The 14334-nt window shown below is 32.0% G+C and overlaps 2 protein-coding genes across 2 annotated transcripts; one reads left to right on the top strand and one right to left on the bottom strand.

The window, feature by feature from the left end:
• The first annotated feature begins 1313 nt into the window (after nt 1-1313).
• On the top strand, nt 1314-6161 carry LOC133689725 (casein kinase 1-like protein 1). Its single transcript, XM_062109727.1, has 14 exons — nt 1314-1646; nt 1724-1764; nt 2197-2266; nt 2413-2561; nt 2655-2750; nt 2866-2936; nt 3318-3379; nt 3487-3550; nt 3636-3720; nt 3805-3931; nt 4071-4153; nt 4230-4293; nt 4668-4807; nt 5396-6161. Exons 1-14 carry the CDS (start codon nt 1571-1573, stop codon nt 5693-5695), a joined length of 1428 nt encoding a protein of 475 aa, XP_061965711.1. The 5' UTR covers nt 1314-1570; the 3' UTR covers nt 5696-6161.
• A 4952-nt stretch (nt 6162-11113) lies between these two features.
• Nucleotides 11114-12797, bottom strand: LOC133688465 (uncharacterized). Its single transcript, XM_062107954.1, has 2 exons — nt 12248-12797; nt 11114-11890 (listed from the first exon to the last, which is right to left on the bottom strand). Exons 1-2 carry the CDS (start codon nt 12607-12609, stop codon nt 11776-11778), a joined length of 477 nt encoding a protein of 158 aa, XP_061963938.1. The 5' UTR covers nt 12610-12797; the 3' UTR covers nt 11114-11775.
• Between the last annotated feature and the right edge of the window lie 1537 nt (nt 12798-14334).

Genomic DNA, 14334 nt, shown 5'->3' on the forward strand with positions numbered 1-14334 from the left:
GTCTTTCACATGTTGGCGACTTGGTGTTGCCCATGCATGCATCACCTTCTTTTTATTTATTTTTATAAAAACACTTAATTGTTCTTGTACTGACCTGAAAATAACAAAAAAAACTTTTATAAAAAGATAAAAGAACCTTTAAGGCTATTTTTTTTACTTATAAAATCATTTTAGTCGTTTTATGTGTATTTTTTTTCTATGTCTAGTCAAACACTTGACATGATAATTAAAAAAAAAACATTTGTGAAAGTATCAAATTGCTTCTTTGAAGCTGTATTTAAAATTTTTGTTTTTAATAATATTTTAATTATTTTATAGTGTTTTTTTTTAAAAAAAAAACTTGCTTACTTCTGATCAATTTAATAATAACTAATGTATCTTGTGATAATACTTTAATGCCTCCAATAATTGGTTTTAAGTTTTTTTATGTAAAGAAAAAACTTATAATTACACTGTTTTAATAAACAATATTTTTATGTTTGTAGCTATAATGTTTTCTCATACTTTTTATTTAATTTAAAAATGAAAAGACCAGTGTCCATAAAGTCTCATAATATAAATGTGTTTGTGCCAATAAAATAATAAATTTTATTTATTATTATTATTTTGAAATTGATTTTTAAAAAAACTGAAGTAAAATATTCATAACCTTTATTCTTTCTTTCTTTATTATGATATTATCTACTTGTTCTAAAGACCATATTAGATAATAATTATATTATCTATTTAGGCTTTCATTTGTGTGTGTATTTTTTTTCCAAAGAATTCAATTTGATTTCCTAAAATTAAAGAAATTATGGTAACTGTTTTCAATCCTAAAATTTTCTTTAACAACATGAAATGTTGTTGTTGTTGTTGTTGTTATTATTATTATTATTATTTAATTCTAATATTAAATATAAATTATTAATTTTTAGGAGAATATTTCATTTAACTTTGAAGTGGAAGATTTTGAGTAGAAACTTATTTACAAAATTTATTATCGCAAGTATTTTTAAAAATTATAAATAACATGAAGGATGTACATCACTCAAAATATATTAAAAATAATATTTTAAGGTTGAGTAAGCATAGAAATTAATTTTGGAGAATTAAAAAAATTATTAAAAAAATATATTATAAAAAGAGAGAGTATATATATTTACTCTTTAAAAAAAAAACAAAATAATTGATAAAGAACATGAGATAGACAAAAAGAAAAAACTAATTGATTAGTTTTTGAAACACAAAAGGACTATTCAATACGTTTTGAAACAATAGAGGGAGTGATTTATAATCTACTCCAAGTTGTCTTTTTTTTTTTTTTTTTTTGCCCCGAACACTTTGGTTTTGGATGATCAAAATTCAATTCAATTTCATTCAAAGCAACACAGAAAGAAGGGAAAGGAAAGATGATAGAGTGACAGACGCTATCTATCTAACCCTTTATTTTGTTTTTTCTAAATATTATTCGATTAGGAACTTTGTTTGTTTGTTTTTGTAGATCTCCAATTCCGCCATTCTTGTATCGATTTACTGCTGGGTGTCAACTTTTGCCTAATATTTGTCGGTTAGGGTTTCGGCTTCTTTAATGGAGCCGCGTGTTGGTAACAAGTTCAGGCTCGGCCGAAAGATCGGCAGCGGCTCCTTTGGAGAGATCTATCTAGGTTTTTTTTTTATATATATAATTTGATTTAAATAATATTTTTTAATTTTTTCTTACTGGCTTTTTGGATTGAATTAGGTACGAATATCCAGACTAATGAAGAAGTCGCCATTAAGCTCGTAAGTTTCCTTTTAACTAATGTGATTTTCCCTTTTGATTATTTTGTTCAATTCCTCTTCGTTTTTCCTTTTTTTATTTTATGTTGGATTCAGTTCAGTTAATTATTTAATTTTATTTTGCTATATAGGTGGTCTAATTAATGTTGTCACTAATTTCTTTTAGCTGCAGGGGAGGATTTGCTATATTTGGACTCCACCTATTTTTTTTTTATTTATGTTTGGTTTCAATTTTCAATCAAGAATTTAGTAGTGTTGTGAACTAAATTTTCTATTTCTTCTTACTGCACAACTTTACTAATGTTGGATTGCTTTTCAATCAATTAATTGTTTTGATGTGTTTTTAATTTAATGATTTTTCTTATTTAATTTTCTTTGTGGGTTTGAGCCGAAATGATTATATTCTTAGCTCTCTGTAATCCTTGAATTTTTCAGGAAAACGTCAAAACAAAGCATCCTCAGTTGCTATATGAATCGAAGTTATACAGAATCCTGCAGGGAGGAAGTAATGATATTTCCTGACATCTTTTTCATGATTTTTTTTCCTGTTTATTTATTTTTTAAAAATTATTTTTGTATGAGTGTGCTGTTGTTTGCGCATTCTTCTATTATTTTTTCTATCTTTTTTCTGATCATTTTCTATCTTGGCAGCTGGTATTCCAAATGTGAGGTGGTTTGGGGTTGAGGGAGACTATAATGTTCTGGTGATGGATTTGCTTGGACCTAGTCTTGAAGATCTCTTTAACTTCTGCAGTCGGAAACTCTCTTTGAAGTCAGTTCTTATGCTCGCTGATCAGATGGTGAGTTCCATCAAATTTTCCATTTTCAGTGTGAGTACTTATCTTTCAGAAATATTATCTATTTATGTTGTTGTGTCCTTTTCTTCTCTCAAGATCAACCGTGTCGAGTTTGTTCACTCGAAATCATTTCTTCATCGAGATATCAAGCCAGACAACTTTCTTATGGGCTTGGGAAGGCGTGCAAATCAGGTCTTGATATGAAGTATATGTTTTCTTTTATATATATATATAGATATATTTCATCTCTCTCTCTTTTTTCTTTCAGGAAATCCATATAAAAATTGTGTTGTTCACTTGTACATAGGTATACATCATTGACTTTGGTTTGGCAAAGAAATACAGAGATAGTTCAACCCATCAACACATTCCTTACAGGTGAAAAGATTGTGTTTTGTGTGCATGTGCACATTGTACACACATATTTGTGGGTGCTTGTGTTACGTTAAATATATTTTGATACTCTTTTGCTCTGTTTGGGATTATATTAAATAAAACTGCATATGGAAATTCATGTCATCTGCCAATATCCTCAATAGTTGTAATATATATGCTGCTGTTATTTTTTTGGTACTTAATTGCATTGATAATTGGGTTCTGAAATACAGAATATTGGTGACTTGTCTATGTTTTACTGTTGATGTGATTGTAGAAGTATTTCATTCAGCTATCTCATGTATACTCTTTTGTTTTTCACCTTTGGTATTTCTGTTGATAATATGTGGTAATTAAGTCATTACTGGAATTGACACACTACAGGGAAAATAAAAATTTGACTGGAACTGCTAGATATGCAAGCATGAACACTCACCTGGGCATTGGTATGTGCATTATCTTTTTTTGTGCGTGGTAATCTATTGGCCTTCCGTTTAGTGCCCTTTGTTTCATAACATTGATTGCTCCATTTTTGACTTGTTGGGCTGCACAGAGCAAAGCCGGAGGGATGATCTAGAATCTCTTGGTTATGTCCTTATGTACTTCCTGAGAGGAAGGTGATTTTCTCTGCCTGCCTACTTACCCTACCTTGCTGTGTATCCTCTCTTGCAAATTTGATCACTGATATGTTTGTCCATGTAGCCTTCCTTGGCAGGGACTAAAAGCTGGAACTAAGAAACAAAAGTATGAGAAAATTAGTGAAAAAAAGGTTTCTACTTCGATTGAGGTAAAGTGGTTCTAATTACCAAGGTTGCCTGCAAATTATGTTGCCAAGTCTAATAATCTAACCTGAGATATGATGCTTCCTCAGGCACTGTCTCGGGGTTATCCAACTGAATTTGCCTCTTACTTTCATTACTGCCGTTCACTTCGATTTGATGATAAGCCAGATTATGCTTATTTGAAGAGAATATTCCGCGACCTCTTTATTCGTGAGGGTAAGGATGTTTTAGTAGTTAAATGCCTTCAAGTCCACAGTGTCTGTACTAGTCTCTGTATTTCACTTCTATTGGCTTTGATAGAATAATAGAAGTGGCATTTGAATTCCTAAATGTACCTATTGATCTTACAATTCAGGCTTCCAGTTTGATTATGTCTTTGACTGGACAATATTGAAGTATCAGCAATCACAGCTGGCTAATCCTCCAACTCGAGGCCTTGTAAGTGTTTGTGGAACATTTTACTTCTTTTAGTTATTGGTGTGGAATACATTTGAATTTTTCTTGTTTCTGTTAGGGCCTTGGTGCTGGAACCAGTTCTGGAATGCCGCCTCCTATTGTCAGTGCGGATAGACAAACAGGTAGTTTATGTTGAGTTTTTAAATTGGTTCCAAGTATTCCTTCACATAATGGTTTCTTCATTTCATAAACTGTCTTTTCTATAGTGATGGTCTCTTGTTGTAAGATTTTTTATTACTTTTATTTAGTCATTCTCCAATTTAATTTCAGTCTTTTAATTTGCCAGTACTCTCTCTCTCTCTCTCTCTCTCTCTCTCTCTCTCTCTCTTTCTCTGTGTGTTATGGATCTAGAATCTAGCTAAATACTGCCTACATGTTCCCACTTGGGCGAATACCAAATAGCAGTTAATTGATGAAGAATAAACTCTAAAGAGAAGGTGAATGATTATCCCTTAACATATGCTTGGGTTTAATTCCTTTTCTTTCTTCAATGCAGGTGGAGAAGAAGCGCGAGCAGCTGGCCAAACAATGGAATCCTCTCGCCGGAGGCTATCAGGACAGATCATAAATGCTGGAAGTTCTTCAAAGCAGAAAAGTCTAGTTGCTAACGAATCTCCAATTACAAAGGATGCCATGGTAAGTTGCTTGGATTTGTTTTTTCTTTTTCTGCCCCAAATTGTGCAAAGCTTCCTATTGTATTATAATGCATGATCAAGCTTTAAGTATGGCCTGATGCATGTTGAATATTAAGTGTTCTATTTTTCATATACATGTTTGCAACTTGTTCTTTTAACTTGCATTTGGTAAATCCCATCAATCCTGCCCCTTAAAATCTTGGCCGGTTTCTGGGCTCACTGACAGTCAAACTAGCATAGTATCATCAAGGCATGGCCTCCAAGTTGCGTTGTGTATTCATCATTGCTGGCTAACCTGAGTGTTTGTGGCTATGCATTATCTTCTGTTCATGCAGTTGGTTAAAATTTTTTACCCTACATGTGTAGTGTTCTGTTAACTTGCATGTGTGAAATTCTCCCTTTATTGTATGTTGTTTAATATCTTTCCTGGACTGATATTGATTTTCTTTGTTCTTGCTTTCTCTGCTATTGATGTTAGCTAATCTTTTATATCATGAAGATTTCACATACATACTGATAGTCCGCAATTAGTTTTCTTCCCCCGCATTTGTGTTTCAGATCTAAACTGCATTATAATTGGCTGCTGCAGTTACCCAACTCCACTTTTTTGGGCCGATCAAGTGGATCCTCAAGGCGAGCTGCAGCTGTTTCCAGCAGCCGTGATGTATTTGTTGGAAGCGAGTCTGATCCCCAACGGTCTTGCACAACCGAGGCTAGCCCTGGAGCAATACATAAAATTTCTAGCGGGCAAAGAAGTCCTCCTCTTGGATCTTCAGACCCAAGGCGCACTTCATCAAGTAGAAACACCTCTCACATGAAGACATATGAGACCACCCTTAAAGGATTTGAGAGTCTGAATTTTGACAGTGATGAGAAGGCTCATCATTAGGAGCTCAGCACTGTGCATTGTTGTAAATCATGAATGTACTGGTGTGCTGTTACACTCGAAGCAGGGTTGTTTTTTCTCATTGAGCTGAGAAGAGTTTGGAAGTAGTGGCTCCGAGCCTGGATGAACTTTAGATTTCAATGTATGCAGTAAAAGTGTCAGCTGATTAAATGGAAACAGACAGGCCGGAGAAGCTGAATTCAATTGCAGCAAAAAGCTTGGTCCACAACTGCTCTGGGTGTATTCAATCAGATGTACTTATTCAAATCTCTCCACTACCTTGACCCATATTCCTCCCCTCTTGTTCATCTATAAATTGGATTTTTTTTCTTAATGTTTCTTTGACCCAGATTTAAAACTTGAGGGCAGTGAAAAATGGCCACTGTATTCTTGTTCAGCTCTCAAGATTTTAGAACCACTCAAGGCTCAGGCTTGGGGTTCAAATATATTCCTGGAGTGCTATGTTGTAGCTTGATTTTGCCTTGCCATATTTTTTTTTTAAAGTTAGTGAATATCAACTAGTAATATCGGACATGTTTCCCTCTTTCAAGGGAACTACAATGTTGAGTATTTTAGTAAGAAATGTTATTGTGGTCGCTGTGTTTTCTAATAAATGATTTCCGTTTGACATTATGACTGTGGGCGTGGGCGGATTGGTCAATTTCTATTTCCCAAAAGTCAAAAAAGAATGGGAGCGTCACATGTTTCGAAACGATTGAGGAGTCAGCCATCCTCTCACCACGCCGTTGTAGTAAAGAAAGGGCTTTTCGTTGATTGGCAATGGCGTCTAGATATTTTACTAAGAAAATAAATAAATTATCACGGGCTTCATTCTTAACAAAAATCTAAAAACAAATTCTAGAAATTTAATACAAGTGATGGCCAAATTTTTTTTATTTTATTTTTTAAATCCTTGACGTGTTTCAATAATTTAATGCCCAATCATGTTAGATATTACTAAATTTTTTATCGTTATTGGATCAATTTTTAAAAAAATTAAAAAAATATATAAAAATATTATTAACATGTTTTTTAGTACAAAAAATTAACTATTAATAAAAAATAAATAAAACATATTAGACTATAAATATTGAACATTTTAAAAAAAAATAGATGGAGACATTTTGGATCGACTCAACCCAACTCTGGTCCACTTGTAAAATCCACGACCCAAGTTATGAAACCAAGATAACCTCATGAACTATAAATTAAAATAAATTACGAAACTTGATTCCCAATAAACCTAATATTAAAAGGTGAATATGATAAAAAAATATATATTCAATTAAAAAAAAAAAACTACTTGAGTAAATTAGGATAAACATGCCAAACTTGTGATTTAGATCATAAAAAGGAGATAATCCGATGAAAAACAAATAAAATAAATAAATTATGAAGGCTAATTCCTAATCAACTCAACATTGAAGGAAGACATTGAGAAAAATAAATAAATTCTAGAAAAAAATAGTAATTCGAGTGAATCCGGATTAAACTATCAAACACGGGACTAAGGTCATGAGAAGAGGATAATTCCATAGAGAGAAAACTAAAAAAAAAAAAAATTCAATCCACAGCCAATCCAATGTTAAATGATGAATTAAAAAAAATTATTTTTTAAAAAAGACAAAAAAACCAACCCAGGTCAACCTAAGACAAATTACCAAACTTGAGACCTAGATCGCGAGATTGAGATAACCTCATTTAATGAAAATTAAAAAATATTATGAAGTTCAATTCCCAAACTAATTCAATGTTGAAGGGTAAAATTAAAAAACAAATTAATAAAAAAAACATGAGTTAACCTGAGCTGATCAACCAACCAAATGCTCATCCCTAACCAACCAAATATTGAAGGATAGAATTGAAAAAAATAAATTTTTTAAAATGATCTAAAAAAATTTGACATCAACCCAAGCTAACTTTTCAGGTCCGTGACTCAGATCATGAGACTGTAATTACCTTATAGAATGCAAATTGAAAATCTCACAACATCAAATACTAAATTGACCTTTGAAATCAAGAAAACAGGATCATGTTTTTTTCTACACTTAATGCCAATGATCCAGGTTGACATTTTAATCTCATGGTTAAATTTGAATGGTTATTTAATGCATTCATATACATTATAGAAATCACATAATTATAATTTGTATTTCTAATTTCTACCAAAATTTCAGTAGAATCTTCTATGTTCAAGTCATTAAATAGTTATTTACTTCTCTTAAAAACCTAGAGTTCCAAATCCCATACACAACAATTCATATCCAAGTATAGTGCCTTAAGTCATTTAATCGATTCATAATAGTATACACGTATTAAAATTTACCGAGTACATTTAAACAATTTAAGCTTAACTTTTCATCAAAAAAGCATTTCATTACAAGAAAAACATTATAAATATTTATTCATATTACAATTTCCATCCATTTGAATTACAATAAAATATTAAAAATCTACCTAATACTGTAACAAAGAAAATCAAAACCCTGTTAAAACAGGTGGTATTCTATATTGTGAACCCGCAAAAAATATAAATATTACAACACAATTAAGGTATGACATATACAATATGTTCATGATTCTTCATGGAACAAACATCCATAATTCTTTTGATATATATCACAACACAATTAAGGTATGCCATATACAACGTGCACATGATTCTTCATGGAACAAACCTCCATGATTTCTTTTGATAATAACAAAATTAACTCCTTTGCCATAATCTCTATTAACCTTGAGAATTGTATAGTCACCTCGTTAAGGTAATTCCAAGCTTTATCTTTCCATCTGGAAGTTACACCTTATTTGGAAATCCATCTCGATATCTTTATCCATCGAAGCTTACCCTAAGGTTTTATTGATGGTAAAGGCCTGTTCCACTCATCTTACCTTAAACCATATGTTTATCAAGGGTAAATTATCCTTTGTACTCTTTACTCTATATGTTCTATGAAGAATCTAACCCTTTATCAGTATTACCCTATAATTTCAAATAAGTAAAATCAATAATTTATTGATTTTTATTTTCCATAATGAATCTTTAACATTAATTTAACTTGATTCAATTTGATCCAACATATCATTAGTTGTTCATCTTACAACAACTTTTATGTACACATGTCCTCACATGCATCAATACACTTATCCATCTCTTAGATTAACTATCATATCACTTGAAATATGCAAACATGGATGCCCATATTCTTGTTCTATTAGACCACGAAAACAATTCTCAAATCTTTTACAATATAATACCCGAATCGACCTATATTTATGCCTTTTTACACGGTTAAACATCCACCTTTTTCTTCACAAGCACACCATTAAAATTGCATTCATTCAACCACACTGCATTGTTCAAATCAACCCTTTGTTATAACCCATCTTACTATCATTACAATCCTTAGAGTTCTTATGCATACATTGTCCGAAACAACATTTGAAATGCTTTTCATTGTTGTTCCCCTAACAACTCTCTAACTCGTATAATATGTTGACAAAATAGACTACTAATTGCACCATAATATAGCCCAAAACACAACACATTTAATATTATTAGTCAGCACCCTTGTGACTGACTACCCAATAAATTATAATATCGTTATCATATAATACTACTAGTCTTTTTTCTTGCCACAAACATAAAAAAAAAAGATATCCTACATCCCATCAAATGACATACTAATCAAATCAAGCTCAATTCTCACAAATCATCGATTTCTCTGGTCCTCACTTTAAGGTTAACTCGTCAACCTTTTTCATTATTGCAATTAGCTATACAAATTTTATCCAACCCATTCTATATTCTATATTTCTTTTTTTTTTCCTCCTTTTCCTTGATTATCAATACAACCTACATCTATTGCATTTCTAATAATTATATTCTGAATACTAACAATCTTACTTTTCATCTATGCTTTTCAATTATCTAGTCCATTTTGAATGACCATCATCATTGATGCTAAATTACTCTCAACCATCCAACATGAAAGCTAATTATTTTCAGCTATCCCTCACAAACGCTAATAAATCTGGCTAACCTTTACGGTTGCCAACAACTTTAGTTATCCCTTATAGATGCCAATAAATCTTGTTAACCCTTATACTTGCTAACAACTCCATCTATCCCTTACGAGCTCCAATAAATTTGGCTAACCCTTACTGTTGCCAACAACTTCAGCTATCCTTTATAGACACCAATAAATCTGACTAACCCTTATAGTTACTAACCTCCATCTATCTCTTAAGGATGTCAATAAATCCGGCTAACGTTTACAGTTTCCAACAACTCTAGCTATTCATTACGAATGTTAATAAATCCAGTTAACCCTTATGGTTGCCAATAACTCTAGCTATCTCACTTGGATGCTAATCATTATGACGATCCCTTTCAGATGCCAATCAATCCATCAGACCTCAATGTTTATTGATTTACACATACTAATCTCACAAAACTCTTGAGAAAATCACTTAATTTTGCAAGAAAAATAAAACAAACCTCTCGTTCTTTCTATTCAACTACTGGTTGGAGTTTTAAAGAGGAAGGGGGTGACACTGTTCAATTTATTTACAAGTTTGCCATTCATTTATGTCTCTTTAGATTCTCACGTAGACTACCTGGTTTTACGCTTAAATCGAGAGCCCTTTAAAACCTCTGCTTGACTTAAAATTTTAACCTAAGGTAGAAAAACATGTCAGGAGAATTCATGCGAAATTTTAGCTCGATTCAACTATTGGGTTAAATGTTATACTTGAAGACATAAAACTGGTTGGTAGGTGGTTTTACGCTAAAAATCCATTTTTTTTGTTAAAAACTTGCATAAATCATACCAATTATTCTAATAAATACCTAAGAACATTTTATTATTCCAAAATGTATTTATTTGGCCTTTTCATAATTTTTTTAATTTATGGATTTTTTACCGTTTCACGGTAACGTTATCGATTTTTGGATTTTTGACTCGTGCTCACAACATTACTTTTCCCTTTTTGTAGTGTCCTCTCTTGAAGTTTATTCTTTATGACCATACTAATTCCTTGAGTTTGTTTTTTTATTTTTTTTATTCTTGTATCCATCAAAACAAGTTACTAGTCTCACCGATCTTATGAGTTTTAATCTAAAATTCAGAATTCTCATTTCAATTTCAACAATACCTTTAAATTTATTTATTGAGGTCATCCTTCCCATGATATATCACAATTATTATTATCTCCATTATTTTCCACCTCTTTTCATCCCGAACTTCCGTGGCTCGTCAAGACTTTATTATCTTCGATCATACTTTTATGTGGGAGTTTACAATTACAAATCTTATTTTTCAATCAATTTAATATTAATGGATTACATTAAAAATAAATTCAATTAAAAAATAACCAAAACAAAACAAATACTAATCAAAAGAATCTAAAGAATCGAAATTAAAAAATCTAAAGGAGAAAAATAATGCATAATATTTCCCCTCCTGTGCCACGGCACTTTTGCTACAAGTTCTTTTTATTTTTTTGGGTGATTGTAATTGAAATGTAATGTCCGACGCCCCCTGATTTCTAACATTAACAATCATCAATTGTTATACATGGGCTTGTTTAAAAATAAAATGACAATAATAAGAAAACACTTCCTCGTTATTACTGAATCTTTTAAGCAATTACTAATACTCGACTGCTGCTAACCATAGCTTGCTGGAAGGAGGAACAAGTCATCATCATATGGAATTTCAGAGATTTGAAGTGTGGAATTCCAGCCGCAGTCCATGGAATATTTCCAAGGAAACAAAGCATTTAGCCTTCACTTGGTTCTGTAAGAAGGAAAGAAATGCAAGAGGTAGATTACCTTACCTGCCTGAGTATCCCATCCACCTATGAACCATCAAGGATTGGCTTAGAAACTCAGAATCAGGTTCAAAAATGAAGGTGCGCACAAAAGCATCATAGGATGAGGGGAATTGTTAGTATGACCCCAACAGTCTTGTCTTCCTACACCATAAGACACGACAGAAATCTGAAGCAGAAGACATGACCGCTAAGGTCAACATGTCTTAGTTTCTCCAAACTTCTGGATGCCTAGTGCATCAATCATATCACCACCAACCTCTTCCTAGATGCGTCAACAGCTCCCAAGGAATGGCTGCCACTGCCCCTTCTCCACAACAGTTGTTATTTATCATCCGAAGAACCCCCAAAGGCATGCTTCTTCTGGAACCACAGAAGAAGTAAATACATACAAGATCAACAAATTCATGCACCAAAAAAAACCAAATGTCAGAAACATGTAAAAACTCTGAGCCACAACCTCCAAACCTGACTCTTAACAATAGTATCCCAAATTAGGAGCCAGAAACTATGAATAAGCACAATCAATTTAAGAAGTTTAAAACTATAAAACAATCATTTACTCGGAACAGAAATACAGGGGAAAATAAACAATAAAAAAAGAAGCATGGTGATGATTATGATCATTGACCCCTCATCATATAACACCCAATTAATCATTACTATATATCTATCTACTACTGCTACTACTTCCAGTTGCCATTAACAACTTTACTACACCTTTCTTTAATCCACCTAAAACTCTTCTTTAAAGACCCTTTAACTTTTCCTTCAACAGCATAAACCTTATAGCTAGCAACTCTCCTTTTCCTTTGTAACTCAGGATCATTGAAGCTCCATCTTTTAGAAGTTGACCCATTTGTTGACTTTCCTTTCTTGAATTTGACATCACTAGTTCCAATCTGTGCTTGTGTTTGGTAGACAGAGGTTGCATATGAAGCACTGTAGCACCTGAGATCTTGCATGCTTGTGATAGCATATGAAGTAGGCGCTCCTCCTCCTCCTCCTCCATTACTGGCACCGTTGTAGCTTTGAATTTGGTACCTTCCATCTGCGTATGATTTGGATCTGTAGTTTTCCATTGAAGAGAAGAGAAGAAAATACAGGATCTTGATCTGCTATTTCTAATATCTCTTGTCTAGAGAAGACTACGAAGAGAGGGGCTCTATGATCATCGCTCATTTAAAAGGACCTTGGCATGGCGTCTTTGGAGCGTGCCCTACAAAAATAATTCTCAACAGCTGCCTTTTGGTCATTGGGTGTGGAAGCCACCACGGTTATTCTTTGACCGCTCCACCTAAATAAATATTTTTTTTTCTGTTGCTGTTATTTAATTTTATAATTAGCAAGGTTATTAAAAAAACAAAAAAAAAACCAGAAGGTACGGTAAAATACTATTTTCCTAATACATTACACTGTGAAAAAGAATAGTATTGTTACCGTCTTGCTATAAAAAAAAAAAAAAAAAAAAAAAAAAAAAAAAAACACACACACACACACAAGCAGGCGGTTGAAGATGAAAGTGTTTTTAGCTGGAGGATTATTTTAGTATTTTTTAATTGCACAATAAAATAACATTAATGCCCTTTAAAAGAAGAGATTGTTAGTTGCCATAAGGGGTTATTTATGTAATTTCATATAAAATCACAGCCCCTTTATCTCAATGTTTCCTCCATAACTATGAAACGCCTGCATAAAAAACAACTCTTGTTTAACGTCGATGATTATTTATTTATTTATTTATTTATTATTCAATGTTTATATCCTACTTTTTAATTTTTAAATCAGCCTCTCAACTTCTCTTTTCTTTTGATTTAGTCCATGTTTTTTTGTTATTATTTTTTTTATCAACTTTATATTTTCTATGTTTTATCCTTCATTTTTTTTATTTAATTGGTTATCTTGAGTATTTTTATTTGTTATTTTTTATTAAATTTACTTTTTTAAAAAATAAATTATATTCATGAATTAAATAGAAATTATTAATTAAACATGTACGAATGCACCTCTGCTCGTACCAAATCAATCATGGTAATGCGGTTTTTATTCCACTAGCTACTAATCATCAATGTTAACTTCTTGATTATGAATTACAGGATCTTATAATAAATAAATAAATAATCACATCGAGTTGGCTTAAAATCCAACCAATATTTAATATTTATATATTTATTTTAAAACAAATTGAATTGAGTAGTATTATAATAATGATGTACTCATTATCAAAAATTAAATAAAAATAAAAAATGTACACGTCAAAATCATATTTGCTCTTGAAGACTTTTCCTAATTAAGTCCAGAATTATATTGAAAGCTGAATTAATTAATTAATGGTGTCAACTTTGTCATGCCAGAAAAAGTGAACGGAACGACTTTTGTGTTGCTTTGATCAAAATACAAAACGCCTTGCACGGCGGAGTGAGAAGAGGGTTGCCTTTTCTTCCCCTTACGGTCTGGTCTCATTCATTGGGAAGGAGAGGATTCAAACCAGACCAAAGGTCAAGTCGTATTTAGTTAGCTAGCTCACTATATTGCGTGTGTGGCTACAAGAAATCTACATTTATTTTTATTATTTTTTTAGTTGTATTTCTTATTCGATCTTTTAATGCCATCCTTCTATCGGTTGTCATGGCTGGATATAATTAAAAAATTGCTCTTTTTTTAAAATAAAAAAATAAAAATAAAGGTCAAGGGTATTAAAATATTAAATTATATTCTTGTAAAGGTCTGGGATTCAAGTTGACAACAGCCGTGTAAATCAGCTGAAACGAAGGTGACAGGAAAAGCCTCAGTTCCCTGCCATTTTT

The sequence above is a fragment of the Populus nigra genome, chromosome 3 (genome assembly GCF_951802175.1).
Source record: "Populus nigra chromosome 3, ddPopNigr1.1, whole genome shotgun sequence".
Classification (NCBI taxonomy): Eukaryota; Viridiplantae; Streptophyta; class Magnoliopsida; order Malpighiales; family Salicaceae; genus Populus; species Populus nigra.